The 17,113-nt window shown below is 51.5% G+C and overlaps 1 protein-coding gene across 10 annotated transcripts in view; it reads left to right on the forward strand.

The window, feature by feature from the left end:
- NLRC5 (NLR family CARD domain containing 5) overlaps positions 1–17,113 on the forward strand; it is a 95,326-nt gene that overhangs the window by 47,219 nt on the left and 30,994 nt on the right. For 9 of the 10 annotated variants that reach the window (XM_054533947.2, XM_054533948.2, XM_054533945.2 and 6 more), the window contains exons 14-24: positions 299–382; positions 1,394–1,483; positions 3,992–4,060; positions 4,861–4,929; positions 5,695–5,784; positions 6,192–6,275; positions 7,742–7,831; positions 9,699–9,743; positions 10,807–10,896; positions 11,799–11,882; positions 15,845–15,928. In XM_054533947.2, coding sequence (XP_054389922.1) covers positions 299–382; positions 1,394–1,483; positions 3,992–4,060; positions 4,861–4,929; positions 5,695–5,784; positions 6,192–6,275; positions 7,742–7,831; positions 9,699–9,743; positions 10,807–10,896; positions 11,799–11,882; positions 15,845–15,928 — 879 coding nt within the window. Of the gene's footprint in view, positions 1–298; positions 383–1,393; positions 1,484–3,991; positions 4,061–4,860; positions 4,930–5,694; positions 5,785–6,191; positions 6,276–7,741; positions 7,832–9,698; positions 9,744–10,806; positions 10,897–11,798; positions 11,883–11,996; positions 12,476–15,844; positions 15,929–17,113 lie in introns of those variants that run through there. The other variant, XM_054533946.2, reaches the window with a different exon arrangement.

The following is a 17,113-nucleotide window of genomic DNA, read 5'->3' on the forward strand; positions in this document are numbered from 1 at the left end:
ACTCTGCACTTAACCACTCTGCACTTCACCACTCTGCACTTCAGTTTACTCATCAGTAAGGTGAGGATAATTACAGCGCCCACGTCATCGGCACTATGAGGATAAAATAGGCCAATAGTCATAGAAGAACCTAGGATGTTCCCAGGCATGTGGTATGGAGTCTGTCGATTTCAGTTATTATCAAGGTTCATTCCTAAGAGTGACACTTTGACTAAAGTCAGCAAAGGAGGAGTAAGTGATGGGGATTGAGGGAGGACTCCAGTCCCACAATACAGTGCATTGGGCCCCTCTGTCTCAGCCTCTCAGGGAACCAGTTGGAAGATGAAGGCTGTCGGCTGATGGCAGAGGCTGCATCCCAGCTGCACATCGCCAGGAAGCTGGAGTGAGTTGTCCACCGCACCGCTGGGTACCAGGGAAGGCCCTGTAGAGCCCCAGGTGGTCCCCGTGTTCACAATCAGCAGTAAGGGTGCTGATCCACTGCCACCTCTCCTTCATCCCAACTCCAGCAAAGTCAAGATGGTTCGACCATGCCTTGCCTTCGCCTCCGGCATGAGCCACTGTTTTAGTCCAATCATCTAGCACCCTTACATGTGTAAAATGGGTTCATTATACATTAGTGGCTTGCATTCCAATTCATCTTTGTAGCAGCCCTGGAGCACGGTGGGGTGGGTTGTTGCACTGGGGAGGTGTCAGGGTGGGTGCGATGTTGCATTGGGGAGGTGTCATGCTGGGGTGCGGGTATAGGGAGTTGTGTGTTCCTGTGGGAATATGCTGTTGGGGTGAGGGGTGGTGAGATGGAAAGGAAGGCTATTAGGCTGCTGGGTGTGCTGTGGTGTTGCATGGGGCGAGGGTGATGTTTGGGTGGGGGTGTCTTGGGGGTCTTAGGATCAAGTGTAGGTTGGGGTTGGGGAGTGTTGAGATTGGGTAGCAGTGGTTTGGGGCCTCAGCTTTGGATTTCAATCTTGGCTCTGTCACTTAGTAGCATTGTGACCCTGGGAAAGTAACTGAATGTCCTGGGCCTCAGTTTTCTCCTCTGTAAAATGGGATTACATGAAAACATACATGTACAAAGCCTTTTGTACAGAGTCTGGTACAGTCAGGGCTCAGAAAATGGTGATTATTTTACAGATGAGAAAACTGGGGTTCAGAGAGGTGAAAACACTGAGTTCTTGCTGTCAAGCTGGACAGCTTTATTCTCCAAGTGGGGTGGGGGTGTCATGCATTTTTTGGCTCACTCATATGTGCCAGAATCCTTTGAGATCCCCTGGCCAGGGACCCAGGACATCCAGGAGTGACAGCCAGCAAGCTGCTGAGCCACAAGGAGGGGCTAGAGCTGGCTGGGGCTGGGTACCTCAGCCACATGCCAACGGCTGCCTTCTCCTGCTCTCCACAGCCTCAGCGACAACGGGCTTTCTGTGGCCGGGGTGCATTGTGTGCTGAGGGCCGTGAGTGCGTGCTGGACCCTGGCAGAGCTGCACATCAGGTGGGAGCTCCCCCAGACCATGGTACCCACCCCCCCATCATGCTATCTCTGAAGCCCTTGGAATTCCTTCTGGGCCCAGGACTTGGGACCAGCAGAAGATGCTGCTGCTGTCCCACCCAGACCCCATTACAGCCGGCACCCCTCTTCCTAGCTGCTGCGGATATAAGCTGCTCACAGTTTATACCTCTGGAGAACTACCCTTGGCTGATAAGAACCAGAGATGCCTGGGAGGGTACAACCCCCGCTTCCCCCTAACCTGGAGTGGCCAATGACAGAGGCAGAGGGCACAACTCTCTAGCCCAAACTCTCCAGTGGGACAAAGCTCCCTGGGAGACCAGGCCAAGGACCTGCTCCATTTGGCTTCCCTCAGTCCCTTACTCTTTCTCCTGAGAGCAGACCCTCAGTCCATGACGTGCACAACTAACAAGTGACATGCGACTCCCTACCCCACTCACAGACCCAGGCTCTGCCACTAGGGAACCCAATCCTATTTCTGTAAGTCTCGCTGTTGAGTATGGGGAGGTGAGGATGGATGCTGATTAATGTCAACTCAGTTCCCACTTGGAGGAAAGCCTCATTCTCAACCCAATAGGGTGGTCCCCGCTTTAAACACCCCTCAAGGGAGGAGAGGGAAACCGATTCACCCAAAATGTAGATTAGGGGACCTTGGTTCACTGTATATGATGATTCAATAAAGGGTCCCTAGTGCATTCCAAGCGATGCCCTGTTCACTTCCAGGAACTTATACTAAATAAATTATCATGATTGTGCAAACACATTTAGCTGTAGGGATGTTCACCTCAGTATTGGTTATAATAGGAAAAAAAAGAAAATAGCTGGAATGTTTAACTGAGGGATATTAGTTAGACTAAGTTACTTCCAGAGAGAACTCAGTGGAACCATGGAAAAAAAATGATAATATAGATGCAGTTTCAACATGGAGGGGTGACGGGGAGTTACTAAGTAAACATAAAGAAATTTCTTTAGAGACAGGATCTTGCTCTGTTACCAAGGCTGGAGTGCAGTGACACAATCATAGCTCACTGTAACCTCCAAATCCTGGGCTCAGCAATCCATCTCTCTTAGTCTCCCAAAGTTCTGGGATTACAGTCACGAGTCACTATGCCTGGCAATTTTTTTTTTATTTTTAGTAGAGAGAGGGTCTTGCTATATTGACCAGGCTGTTCTCAAACTCCTGAGCTCACATGATCCTCCTGCCCTGGCCTCCCAAAGAGCAAGGATTATAGGTATGAACCACTCACTGCACCAGGCCAAACATAAAAATTTTAACTCATTATCTTAAAAGATTATAAAAGATTATAATAAAGCTTTTCAAGATATGCAATGGCAGAAAGAATGGTATAATCTGGGCCAGGTGCTGTGGCTCATGCTGTAATCCCAGCACTTTGGGAGGCTGAGGCAGGTGGATCACCTGAGGTCAGGAGTTCAAGACCAGCCTGGCCAACAGGGTGAAATCCCGTCTCTACTAAAAATATAAAAACTAGCCGGGCGTGGTGGCATGCACCTGTAATTCCAGCTACTCAGGAGGCTGAGGCAGGAGAATTGCTGGAACCTGGGAGGCGGAGGTTGCAGTGAGCCAAGATCACGCCACTGCACTCCAACCTGGGAGACAGAGCAAGACTCTGTCTCAAATAAAAAAAAAAAAAAAAAAAAAAAAAAAAGAGAGCATGGTATATATAATCTGTTCCCATCAATAATGATCAAGTATTAATAATTATTTGTCATCCCTGCTTCTAGCCCTTAAAAAACTAATGTTTAAAAAGAGAATCTATAACTTAATCCTATGCTTGTAAGACAAAAATTATTGCACTAGAAAATGGAAGGTTTGAAGGACCCACTCCAAAGCTTACCAGGGATAATCCACACATACTTTGAGCACAGACAGGACACTGACTAGCAGAGAGAGGGGTTTCAGTCTGGGGCTAAAAGAGAGAACATAGAATTTGTTTTCTTTTAAGACTTGCCAGGAAATGGGTCTTACTTAGGCAATAGATACATTTGTGAAATATCTGTGGTAGAAAGATTTCAGCCCTCCGAAAGCTCAGAGGAAGTCAGAGGGGAGTCAGAGGAAGTGGCTGCAGCTGGAGGCAGGGGGATGGCACTTGAGAGGTCCTCCTGGGCCAGGGGTAAAAAGTGACAGGCCGGGCACGGTGGCTCACTCCTGTCATCCCAGCACTTTGGGAAGCCAAGGTGGGAGGATCACCTGAGCCCAGAAGTTCGAGACCAGAGTAGACAACATAGACTCTGTCTCTACATACATTTTTTTTTTTTTAATTAGCTGGGCATGATGGCACAAGCCTGTAATCCCAGATACTCAGGAGGCCGAAGTGGGAGGATTGCTTGAGCCCAGGAGGTGGAGGCTTCAGTGAGCCGTGATTGCACCACTGCACACCAGCTTGGGCAACCGACTGAGACCCTGTCTCAAAAAGAAATAGTAGCGGGGAGCCAATAACCTCTCGCTTCCTCACCCCTCCTTTCTTTTCACAGCCTGCAGCACAAAACTGTGGTCTTCATGTTTGCCCAGGAGCCAGAGGAGCAGAAGGGGCCCCAGGAGAGGTAGGGCCCGATTTCACCCCAACTCCGTGCTCAGTCAGGGACATTCCCCTCTCTACCCTCCACAGCTGGGCAGTGCCAGTCAGTCAACTGCCAGGGTGACCTGGACAAATTCACAGAAGAGCGGGAAGTGAGCAGGCTTGGCAAAGGATGCAGCCCCAAAGGGGGAGGGTCCAAAGCCAGACCACCTCTGCCTCTCATGGTGCCTGAAAGGAGCTCCAATGTGTAGGATATAGACAGCAGGCCAGGGCAGGAGGTGGGTAGCCAGAGGGGGATTCCGGGAGACTAGAGCCCTCCAGCCTAAACCCAGGGGATTGCCTGGCCTGTAGCTCTGGTCCTGGTCGGAACTTCTGGATCCCTTTCACACAAGGACCCATTAGGGTCCTGGATTGCCCCAGCCCAGTGCATTGGTAGAGACTCAGCTCTTTGCTCCCAGAGCCCACCCACAATCTCTTCTGTAGAGTCTGGGCTACTGAAGGCTCGATTCGAGCTGGGGCTGACATCTCTGAAGCACAGATGAGGAGGAGGATGAGATTAATGATAATAGCAGTCAAGGTTAATCGAGTACTTGCCATGTATGCACCAAGCACCAAACTAAGGCAGTTCACATTCAGTCTCCCATTGAGAGGCTGTGATTTGTCCAGGGTCACACAACCAGGAAGTGGAGATGCCAAATTGGCACCAAGGTCTGATTGACTCTAGGTGGAGTATAGGGGTCGATGGTGGAAGGCCAGGCTGAGCATGGATTCTGGAGATGGCAGACATGGCCTTTGCTCAGCCTGGCCTTGGTGATGTCCCTCCAGGACTGCATTTCTTGACAGCCTCATGCTCCAGATGCCCTCTAAGCTGCCTCTGAGCTCCCGAAGGATGAGGTACAGTGATGGCCTCCAGCCCTGTGTGTGATTCCAGCCTGCTCCCTTCCCCTGCTTAGAGCCTGCTCCCAAACCTGTGCCCAGGCCCCACGTGCTCCCTGAAGGACACCTGACCTGCTGTGTCCAGGGGTCATGGCCTGGCTTCCCTACCTCCTACCTCCCCTGCCCAGCCCACCCCGGACAGGGCTCACAAGGCAGCCCCGTCAATCACCTTCCCAAGCCCAGGAGACCCCACTCCCCTTAGCTCCCTGACCCCCAGCAGCTGAGGGGTTGGGGACTCTGAAAAGAGGTGAAGGGGAGCACTGGGCTCCTTCTGTCATGATCCTGGTGCCTGGGCCTGGGGGCTCCTATCAGCACTCTTCCCCCTTCTCTCTTGGTCTTTGTCTGTCCCAATCTCCCTCTGTCCCTCTGCCTCCTTCTCTCATTTCTTCCCTCTATCATCGCGTATTTCTGTTTTATCAGTTTATTTATCTGTTATTTCAGTCTTATCTGTCTTCCTCTGATCTGCTCTCTCTCTCTCTGAGTTCTCTGTGTCTTGGTTTCCTTCCGTCTGTGTCTCTGCCCACCCTCTGCCTATATGTGACATCCTATGGGTGTCGTGTGTGTTGGTCCCTCTTTGTGCGTCTGTCTAGGTGCCAGATGCATCCCAGTCCCTCCTCTCCTGGAAGCCTCATTCTCTGCCTCTGTGTCTGGGGGGTGGGAAAGCGGCTCCTTCCCGCCTCTGTTCAGCGGGGCATGCAGTGCTGTGGTTTTTTCCCTGGGCAGGCTGACACATTGTGGCCTCCAAGCAAAGCACCTAGAGCAGCTCTGCAAGGCTCTGGGAGGAAGCTGCCACCTCGGTCACCTCCACCTCGAGTGAGTGGTTTGTGTGTTGGAAGGTGGGTGGGTGGGGCCAATTACAGTGAGTTAGTGTTGGTGTTTGGGTTTGGTTTTTAAGATTTAGATCAACTGTTCTTTCCCTGCTGAAGTCAGAAACCCCTTGGAGAATCTGGTGAAAGTTGTGACTCTTCCTCCCAAAATACAGATCCCCCATGTCTGACACGCTCGGAGGCTCACCCCTGGTCCCCCAGAGGTCCATGAACCTCAGAATAAGAACCTGGGGGAGACTCCAGCTGCCCACGCCAGATCTGCTGAGATCTGGCCTGGCAGCCCAGGGCTGTGTCCAGTTTCAGGAAGTTGAGTAACTGGAATGCAGCGACCACGCTGCCAGCAACCCACTCCCCACTTGCTAATGTTCTCCTCTCCCTTCTCCCCACCCCCAGCTTCTCAGGCAATGCTCTGGGGGATGAAGGTGCAGCCCAGCTGGCTCAGCTGCTCCCAGGGCTGGGAGCTCTGCAGTCCTTGAAGTGAGTAGCCCGCTAGGCAGAGCCTCTGAGGCTGGGGCAGGGGAAGCGGGGCGGGGGGGGGGAGCATTCTCTGTCCCATCCCCCTCCTTCCTGGGGTTATTGTAAAGATTAAATCAGAAAATGCATGAAAATTGCCCCTAATACAATGTAAGTGCTCGGTGGAGGCTAGCTAATAGATGATTCTTACTCAGATTGTCTGTGACTCAATAATCCCACTTCTGATTCAAGGTTTCACTTCTGGAACCTGTCTCTGCAGCTCTGAACAGGCTTTCTGAGGCCACCCTGGGGAGGGCAGGTGTGGGTGCGAAGAATGACTAACGGCTGGCAGCTGTTATTCTGGTCCTGGGGTGCTGGGAGGGGCTGGGGCTGTTAGCTGGGGTATGGTTAGGGTAGGCAGGGAGGGTTTGTTCCAGACAGGACACTCAAGCAGGGTGCCCAGGGCTGCCAAGGATCCCTGAGTACCTGGCAGAGAGTGTGTAGGAGGAATCCCCAAAGTTTGCCTGCAATGGGCCAGAGTTCTTGATCCCTAAATACCCTCGGTGCTTTTGGCTCACAAAGTGCCCCCTCCTCCCAAGCCCTTCTGGGCCAAAGCCAGAGGAGCCCGGGGGAGAGGTCACAGGTCCTATATTCCAGGCTGTCTCTGTGAACACGCTTTGCTGTGTGACTCTGGGCAAGTTACATCCCCTCTCTGAGTCCCTGGTTCCCAGTCAGTAAATACATAAATTGCAGGCGTGGCCTCTGTTGGTGGCTACAATCTCTGGAATGAGTGCTGGGGCCTAAGGACCCCCGGCTCACACCCTGTTTTTGTGCAATACTGGGAAGGAAGGGAGTTGCCTTGGTTCCTGTTTAGGGCCTGCACCTGGGAAGGAAGGAAGGTCTAACCATTGCAGGCAAATTACATGAAGACTGGAGGTTTTAGCACGTCCTCATGTGACCTTCTTATTAGTGTGCACTCATGACCTGGTGCAGTGAGGGTACACACTCGCCCTACCAGTGCCCCCATGGGAGGGGAGTGCAGCATTAAATAGTAAATAGAAAACAATGACAAGTTGACAGGAGACCCTGAAAGAAAGGAGACGCTTTGTTCCTGCTTTCTGCACAAGTGACCCTGCATTTTCATTTTGTCCTGGGCACCACCCCTCCCTTAACAGGTGGAGAAAAGGAGGCCCAGCTCCAGCCAGAAAGCACTCCTCAGATCCATCACAGACCAAGGGACCCACTGGGTTCCCATCTCAGCTCTGTCACCAACATGTCTTATAACCTTGGGCTAGACCTTGATTCTCTCTAGGACTCTGTTTCCCCATCTCCACCATGAGGACTTGCAAGGGGCGCTCTCTGACCATCTTGGGTTCAGTGGGTTCCGTCATCTGGAACCAGGGAGCCCTCCCCTGCCCTGTGCCCTGACCACAAAGAGGATGTGTTTGGGTCCTGAGTGACCTCCATTGTGCCACCCCTGTGATCTCCAGCCTCAGTGAGAACGGTTTGTCCCTGGATGCCGTGTTGGGTTTGGCTCAGTGCTTCTCCACTCTGCAGTGGCTCTTCCACTTGGACATCAGGTGAGCGTGCCTCTCTGCCCCCAGCCCTGCCCCTGTCCCCCATCCCACAGGCCATCTGCTCCCATGTGGGCCCCTCGTCCACCAAGTTCATGCCAACCTATCATCCTCAGCACCTTGGGCAGTACCAGATCCAGAGAGCATGTGATGGGCATCCACTGAATGAGTGAATGATCAAATGAATGAATAAGTATGGCCTCATGGATGCTCAAATTTCTCCAAATTCACCATTAGAGAGTTCATTGACTCTGCCTCACTCATTCTTTGGATAGTCCTTAGAGTTTTTTTTTTTTAGGATTTTTTTTTTAATTATTATACTTTAAGTTCTAGGGTACATGTGCACAATGTGCAGGTTTGTTACATATGTATACATGTGCCATGTTGGTATGCTGCAGAGACTTTTAAGAAAAGTGGGGGCCAGGCACGGTGGCTCATGCCTGTAATCCCAGCATTTTGGGAGGCCAAGGTGGGCGGATCACGTGAGGTCAGGAGTTTGAGAACAGCCTGGCCAACATGGTGAAACCCTCTCTCTGCTAAAAATACTAAAAAAAAAAAAAAAAAAAAAAAAATTAGCTGGGCGTGGTGGTGGGCCCTTGCAGTACCAGCCGCTCAGGAGTCAGCAGAATCACTTGAACCCAGGAGGCGAAGGTTGCAGTGAGCTGAGATCATGCCACTGCACTCCAGCCTGGGCGACAGAGCAAGACTCCATCTCAAAAAAAAAAAAAAAAGAAAAAAGAAAAGAAAAGAAAACTGGGAGCTTCCTAGTTGCCACTGGGGAGTCAGGGACCTGTCTTAATTGTGGGAGCTGATGAGAATATAGAAGGGGAGGCACCAGCCAGCCAAGGCACCCCAGGCACTCAGGGCACCACATCCATGATTTTCAGGGGAGGTCTGCCTCCCTTCCCCTTCCCTAAGGACCCCCAAGAATGGGAGGTGCCACAGCAGATGGACCAGGCTCAGTTGCTTACCTGCTGTGAGCTCAGAGCAGGTCCCAGAGCCTCTCCAGGCCTCAGTTTCCTTATCTTTAAAATGGAGATAAGAATAATAATTACTGGCCTGGCACAACGGCTCAGGCCTGTAATCCCAGCATTTTGGGAGGCCAAGGCAGGAGGATCATCTGAGCCTAGGAGTTTGAGACCAGCCTGGACAACATAGTGAGACCCCCCCATCTCTACAGAAACTTTAAAAATTAGCCAAGCATGATGGCATGTACCTACTTGGGAGGCTGAGGTGGGAGGATTGCTTAGGCCCAGGAGATCGAGGCTGCAGTGAGTTGTGATCATACCATTGCACTCCAGCCTGGGCAACAGAGCGAGACTCTGTCTCAAAGAAAAAAAAAAAATGTCAGGCACAATGGCTCACATCTGTAATTCCAGTACTTTGGGAGGCTAAGGCAGGAGGATCGTTTGAGCCGTGGAGTTTGAGACCAGCCTGCTCAACATGGCAAAACCCCATCTCTACAAAAAATACAAAAATTAGACAGTCATGGTGGGGTGTGACTGTAGTCCCAGCTACTTGGGAGGCTGAGGCATAGGATCAGTTCAGCCCAGGGAAGGTTAAGGCTGCAGTGAGCCATGACTGCACCACTGCACACCAGCCTGGGCGACAGAGCAAGACCCTTTCTTCGAAACAACAACAAAAAAGAATTTCTTACCTACCTCATTGTTTATTGTGAGAATCAAATGAGAAATGTCGGTGGTGTGTTTTGCATGTGCCTTGATACGTGTAATTGTTGCTTAATCTATTTCTTGTTTGCTGAGAAAGCAGGCCACCCCAGGCCCTCCTTGCCCTGACCAGTCTGGGTTCTTGCCACTGCCAGTAAAGTTGGTCTTTGCCCATTTTCAAACTGCTGCTTCCTCTCTGCTTCCAGCTTTGAGAGCCAACACATTCTCCTGAGAGGGGACAAGACAGGCAGGTGAGGATGGAACGCTCGGGGTGGGGGAGTCCCCTCCCGCTCTGGTCCCCGTCTGTTGGAGGTCCCCCCACCCCCAGACCCATGCTGACCACTCAGCCCTCAGTTAAACCACCCAAATCTGGCACACTAGGTTTAATCACCACTTCAGTAACCACCCCCCCCCACCCCGTAAATTGTCAGTAATCAACTGCCCTGTTTTCCCCTTGGAAGGAGGCAGTGCAGATGGGAGGAAGGGAGGGATACAGTTGGGAGAGGTACCAGAGCAGGGCAGGTGCCCGCAGATTGCTTTTGTGTGGGAGGAGACAGGAGAACATTTGTGCTTCTGCCTTTTGGGGAATTTTGTAGACCCACCCCTTCATACATGTCACTGCCCTTTCACACTCTGAAGGCAGGGGCCGTTGGTGCTCTGAAAAAAAAATGTTCCATGTCTTCGCAGTAAACAACCAATACCAGTTTAGCTCTTCATGATGTTTCCGGCTGCCCTCTAGTGGGACCATGCCTCTTGGCCTCACTTGGGAGCAGTGGCAGCGGACAGGGTGGGCCCATGTGCAGCTGGCGGGGCAGAGAGAATCACAGCTAGTGTGTCGAGAAAAGGCACTGCCATACAGATGGGCTGTCAGGAGTCAGGGGTGGCTCAAGCCTGGGTGGTCTTGCTTCCCAGGATAGGATCTCTGTTTCCGGGGGAAACTCCGGATTCTTGAAGCCCAAAGAACTGACGTACAGGGAGGCAGAAGTCATGTGATGCCAAGCAGTGGTCAGAGAGGCTCTGTCTTGGATCCTCTTGCCTGCTCACCTGGACAGGAACAATCTGCTGGCTTTTCTAACTCGGGCTTCCCTTCCCTGAGCCTCAGTTTCCCCATCTGAACAATGAGGGACTTACTAGGATCTAGTGACTGCATTGTCTCTGAGATGCCTTCCAGCCCTGACTTTCCAAGTCTGGGAGTCCAATGTGGGTGATCTGAACTTTCCTTTCTAAACGATCCCCCTCCTAGGGGTATATGGGCTGGGCTGGGAGTCCGAGGGGGTGATCTGAACTTTCCTTTCTAAATGATCCCCCTCCTAGGGATATATGGGCCACTGGATCTTTGCCAGACTTCCCAGCTGCAGCCGAGTTCTTAGGGTTCCGTCAGCGCTGCATCCCCAGGAGCCTCTGGTACTGTCCCAGCCCTTCTTGTTTGGGGGTAACCACAATAGGGATGAGGCGTCAGAGGGGTAGAGCTGGCAGGGGGCTAGGGCTGGGGATTGGGATAGAGGGAAGAGAGGGAGTTTAAGAGAAGAGGAAAAGAAAGAGGTGTGGGTGTAAGGGGTGCTGGGAGTTGGGGGCTCTGGCCCCTGAGGGGCAGCTCAGCTGGCCCATGCCCCGCATTCTCCTTGGAGAGAAGATTCCACATTTCTGTGAAGCAAACAGAGCAGCTCAGCCACTCCCTGCCTGGGGTCTCCATAAGCTCTGGGGGACACCCACTTTCCAGAAAGAAAGGGGTTAGCCTCTCTCCCCACAAATGCACTCTCCATCTGCAAGCTCTGCTGTGACAGGCTGTGAGACCCTGACTTGGCCCCACCTCTCTCTAGGCCTCCAGGAAAGTGGAGGCAAGTGAGGCCCTGGGAAGGACATTTCAATTTCACTTGTAACCCCAGGGCAATGGGGAGCCACAGAGGGTAACAGGGAGAGGCCTGGTCAGATTTGCAGTGTTAAAATGTGAGACACTTGCAGGGCGGAGAGGGATTGCAGGGAGGCAAGAGTAGAAGCCCAGAGGGTATTAAATGGTCAAAGTGAGTGAGGATGGTGGCCTGGGCTCTGGAGGGGGCAGTGGGGAGGACTTGGAGAGTCACTGACAAGGGCAGCTGGGAACTCAGGGTCCTGCACTGTCGCTGTCAGGGCAGGAGGAATGGGGGCTGCAGGGGAGACTCGGGAGGGGAGCGAATGCCCCACAGGGGAAGGGGCCTGTGGCCTCCCACTTAGAGTGAGGGATGCTGGCAGAAGGATAGAGCCCCTGCAGCTAGCCAGGGACCCTGGGCTTTCTCTGATTCTCTGCCTTGCCCATTGCCCCTTTGCAGCCTCAGTGAGTGTCCTCTGGAGCCCCCAAGCCTCACCCGCCTCTGTGCCACTCTGAAGGACTGCCCGGGACCCTTGGAACTCCAGTAAGTAACGAGGACACAGCCCCAGAGGGCACCATGTGGGGATCTGCCCAGTGACCTGGGAGGGGGCTTCCTGGTTAGAAGCCAGGTGAGTCTTTCTCGGTTTCTTCCCACTAGCCCTGCCCCATGAGAGTCTCCTGGCCTTTGGTAGAAACTTGGCTGTCTCTCGGCAGCCCCCAGCCTTAGGCAGCGCATGTCTCCCACTGGGAGATGCTGTGCTGGGCTGGGGAAGCCTTCACCTGCACCATCCACTCAACTCAGGGCACCTGGGAGCCCTGTCCAACTCCAACCCCACCCCTGAAGCCTCACCCGGGCACCCACTTGGACCTGCCTCCGTGGCTGGAGCGTAGCACTTCTGAAAGCCCTTCCTCAAGGCACCCCCTCTCTCCATGGGGTTACCACCTCACTCACCCCAGAACACCTGGGTCTGTGACCAGAGACTGGACCTGGAATCAGGACTCTTGGCTCAAAAGGGCTTTAACTCCCCGGGCCTCAGCTTCCTCATCTGCACAGTGGATGGTCAGCCTTTCCTTTCATTGTCATTGTGGTGATTCTATTATAGTAATTACCTTAAAATAAAGAAATCCAAGACAAAACCTGCCTCACCTAAACAACCTCTTCTCTTATCAAATCCATGTTGTCATGTGTCCACAGGACCATCTACTCCTTGCCTATTTGCATATTCAGTTTCTACCTGTTTGCAGTCATAAACTAGGTGCATTCTAGTTTCATGCACTGTGTTTTCATAGCATCTGTGTTTTCCATTTTGCTTCAGTCTTTTTTCTTGCTTTCCAGCCCCCATCTCAAATGCCCTTCCAGCCCTTCCAACCAGATAATCCAGTTTGACCCCCTGGAGTGTGGCCTTCCCATGTCCTTCTCCAGGTTCAAACACATAACCACAAAACCATTATCAGACCTACACTATTTTTTTTTTTTTCTGAGACAGAGTTTTGCTCTTGTTGCCCAGGCTGGAGTGCAATGGCGTGATCTCGGCTTGCTGCCACTTCTGCCTCCTGGGTTCAAGCGATTCTCCTGCCTCAGCCTCCTGAGTAGCTGAGATTACAGGCGCCCGCCATCACGCCTGGCTAATTTTTGTACTTTTAGTAGAGGCAGGGTTTCACCATGTTGGCCAGGCTGGTCTCGAACTCCTGACCTCAAGTGATCCACCTTCCTCAGCTTCCCAAAGTGTTGGGATTACAGGCTTGAGCCACTGCACCTGGCCCAGACCTACCCTATTAATGGTAATTCCTTAAAGTCATCCAATCGTCAGTGGTCCCTGATTGTCTCTTAACTGTTTTCACAGAGTATATACTGATGCCTTTTAATACTAAATTGGCCACAGTATGGGATGAGCTGCAAGTTACTCCACCACACCCTTCTAGAGTCTAGATCAGAGGTGTCCAATCTTTTGGCTTCCCTGGGCCACACTGGAAGAAGAAAAAGAATTGTCTTGGGCCACACATAAAATACACTAACACTAGCGATAGCTGATGTGCTAAAAAAAAAAAAATTAAAAAAAAAAAAAACTCCAAAAAAAATCTCATAGTGTTTTAAGAAAGTTTACGAATTTTTGTTAGGCCGTATTCAAAGCCATCCCGGGCTGCATGCAGCAGGCCATGTGGCTTGGACAAGCTTGGTCTAGATTGAAATCCAAACTGCTTCTAGGTGTTGTGTTTTGTTTTGTGTAGCACTGCAGTCAGTGCTACAAAAAGCACTCTTACATGATTTGACTGTTAAGTACCTATTGTATACCATGCATTGGGCCAGATGCTGGGAACACAAGGAAACGGGGATGCAGGCTCTGCTGGCCAAGGCAAACCATCTGCAGAGGAAGCTTAATATAAAAAGCCCATTGGCGGCCCGGCATGGTAGCTCACGCCTATAATGCCAGCACTTTGGGAGGCTGAGGTGGGTGGATCATGAGGTCAGGAGTTGGAGACTAGCCTGGCCAACATAGTGAAACCCCGTCTCTACTAAAAATACAAAAATTAGCCAGGCATGGTGGCGCACACCTGTAATCCCAGCTACTCTGGAGACAGGCAGGAGACTCGCTTGAACCCGGGAGGCAGAGATTGTGGTGAGCCAAGATCGCGCCACTGTCCTCCAGCCTGGGCAACAGAGCAAGACTCCGTCTCAAATAAATAAATAAATAAATAAAGCCCACTGGCAGCGCTGGGCGGTCTGAGCACAGGCGGGAGTTTCAGGTCCCCCTCCGTTACCTGTGGTTGGAGAAAGTGCAATAGTGAATATGAAAGCACTTTGCCAGCTGTAGAGTACTGTGATCACTTGCAGGATTATTGTTATAAATAGTCATCAAGGTACTCAATGCTGAAGTCCAGTGATTAACCAACTGTGTCCTGGGTTTCCACCGGGGAAGCCAGGGAAGAGAGATTGTGGGGCTCCATCCTACCTGCCTGAATTCAAGCACTGCAGGTCTACTTTGCCTGTGTACACATGGGCATACTATGTGGGATATGGTAAAGAGTAAAGATTCCATTGCTTTAAAAAAAAAAAAAAAAGGAGGATGTAATCACCTCCCTTGCCAACCAGAGCCCATGGTGTATTTGGGGTCTGGTGGGACGCTATACGGGATGTGTTTCTGGAAAGACCACCCTCAATGAAGGCCCCAGTCCTGACTGTGCCTCAGGGGCCCATGCCCAGTCCCTGGGGCAGAAACGGTAGAATTGGGCCTCCAGTCTGGGCCCTGGCAGAGGCTCCAACATGAGGCTTCCAGCCCCAGGACCACAGACTGCTCCTTCTGCCCTACCCTGTCCCCCAGCTCACTAAGCCAGTTGATGTGGGGTCCCTGCACTCCGTGCCTCCCCTCCAAACAGCCAGAGGAGAAAGCAGCAGAGATGGGCCAGGCTCTTGGAAGCCCCAGAGACGGGAGAGGGCAGCCTGCAGAGGACGAAGGAACAGAAAGAGAGGAAGGGGAAGGTGGAGAAGGCAGAAGGAGAACGTAGTAGAGCTCTGTGGGGGTCGGGAAGTGGCTCCAGGCCCCCCAGGAAGGGGCTGTATGTAAACCCCAGGGCACTCAGAGTCTTGAGTTGTCCCGGTCCTCCATCTAGAGCAGAGACAGCAAGGCAGGTATCTGGAGTTTCTTCTAAATGCACTGGGTTCTGACGAATTATCTGGACTATGATAAGCTGGTTGGTCTGGTGTTAATGGGCAACTAGAGACCCGAGCCAGTCCCTGTCTCCTTTGCCGACCTGTTGTATGCTGAATTTCCACTGTCTTATCCACTCCTCTGGGTTAAGGCAGCATTGTTTTCTTTTCTTTTTTCTTTTTTTATTTTTTTGAGATAGAGACTTGCTCTGTCACCCAGGCTGGAGTGCAGTGGTACAATCTTGGCTCACTGCAACCTCTGCCTCCCAGGTTCAAGCGATTCCTATGCCTCAGCCTCCTGAGTAGCTATGACTACAGGTGCGCACCACCATGCCTGGCTAATTTTTTTTTTGTTTTTTTTAGTAGAGGTGGAATTTCACCATGTTGCTCAGGCTGGTCCCAAACTCCTGACCTCAGGTGATCCACCCACCTCAACCTCCCAAAGTGCTGGGATTACAGGCATGAGCCACCGTGCCCAGCCACATTCTTTTCTTAACAAACACGTTTTGCAGAACACTAACCTTCATGGCCCTTAAAAATTAATTCTGCTAGTCCATTTAGTTTGGGGAAAAGTCTGCTGTAGCTCCTTGGACATTCATAATGCACAGCAGCCTATTGCAGACTCAGAGAAGCCCTGCAGCAAACAAAACCATTTAATTTGGCTTAACCCCGTATTTTCCAAACTTACAAGACCTTCCTCTTCTTCCAGCCCCATGGATAACCCATGGACCCAGTGCTGGGAGGGAATGTTTCAGGTGACCCTGGTTAGGTCCCATCTCCAGAAGCCTCTGGCTATGAGGCCGTGCTCCCTGCTTTCCTGGAAGGTTTCCCCCACCTCATCCACCTGCTTTGTTTCACAGATTGTCCTGCGAGTTCCTGAGTGACCAGAGCCTGGAGACTCTGCTGGACTGCCTACCTCAACTCCCTCAGCTGAGCCTGCTGCAGTAAGACGAGAGTTTTTCCTATTTCCCGGTTCCTTGTGCTCCTGTTCCTAAGGCTCCTCCATGGCAAAGCTGTACCTGCCCTCTAACCCCTCAACACCCCCCCTTTAACCCCCTCCAACCCCCTCTACCCGCTCCATTCTTTCCTTAGGTTGTTTTATCATTTTACCTGGCACAACTGGGGAGTCCAATGTGCTTCCAGCTCCACCCTAATACTTTGTCAACCTCAGGGGGCATCGTTTGCCTCCTCTGCGTCTCAGTTTCCTCATCTGATAAATGGGATTAATATTCTCCGCCCATTCCCCCAGAGGTGGGACTCAAAAAAGTTATTCTAAAATCACCTTAAGAAACGGAAGATCTGTGACAAATGAGCTGTCCAATTTCTCCCCACCCACGGGAGGATCACCCACTCGTACAAATGGGCTGTACAGATGTAGGTCCTGTACATATCACACGCTGCTTTTTAAAGGTCACCGTCAAACTCTGCAAAAAGGGAATTTAAGCAGAATCCCCCAAAGTATTAAAACTATTTTCTAATTTCAGCTCAGACTGGTTAGAATTTTAAAAGGATTTAGGCCATGTGTGGTGGCTCATGCCTGTAATCCCAGCACTTTGGGAGGCTAAGGCGGGCAGATCACCTGAGGTCAGGAGTTTGAGACCAGCCTGGCCAATGTGGTGAAACCCCGTCTCTACTAAAAATACAAAAATTAGCCCGGCGTGGTGGTGGGTGCCTGTAATTCCAGCTACTTGAGAGGCTGAGGCAGGAGAATTGCCTGAACCTGGGAGGCGGAGGTTGCAGTGAGCCGAGATCGCGCCATTGTACTCCAGCTTGGGAGACAAGAGCGAAACTCCATCTCAGGAAAAAAAAAAAAAAAAAAAAAAAGAAAGGAAAAAAAGAAAAAGAAAGCATTTTAGAAGGATTTACTTTAAACAGTCTTCTAGCAGTGGGCGGGGAGCGGTGGGAAGCAGCTGCAGCTGAGATGAAAAAATACAACAGGAAAGTGAATCATAATGTTAATAACATCAGTGCAAAGGCTGGGGCTCTCTGGGATGTCTAAGATGGCTCGCATCACCTCCAGGATCTCGCTTATGCTTGGGTTTTATCTGGGAGGGAGGGAGGAGACGTGACAACATTCCAGGGGCAAGTACAGCCCAGCTCACAGTACCCCATGGCACCCTGTAGTAGTC

Source organism: Pongo abelii, chromosome 18, assembly GCF_028885655.2.
Source record: "Pongo abelii isolate AG06213 chromosome 18, NHGRI_mPonAbe1-v2.0_pri, whole genome shotgun sequence".
Taxonomy (NCBI): domain Eukaryota; kingdom Metazoa; phylum Chordata; class Mammalia; order Primates; family Hominidae; genus Pongo; species Pongo abelii.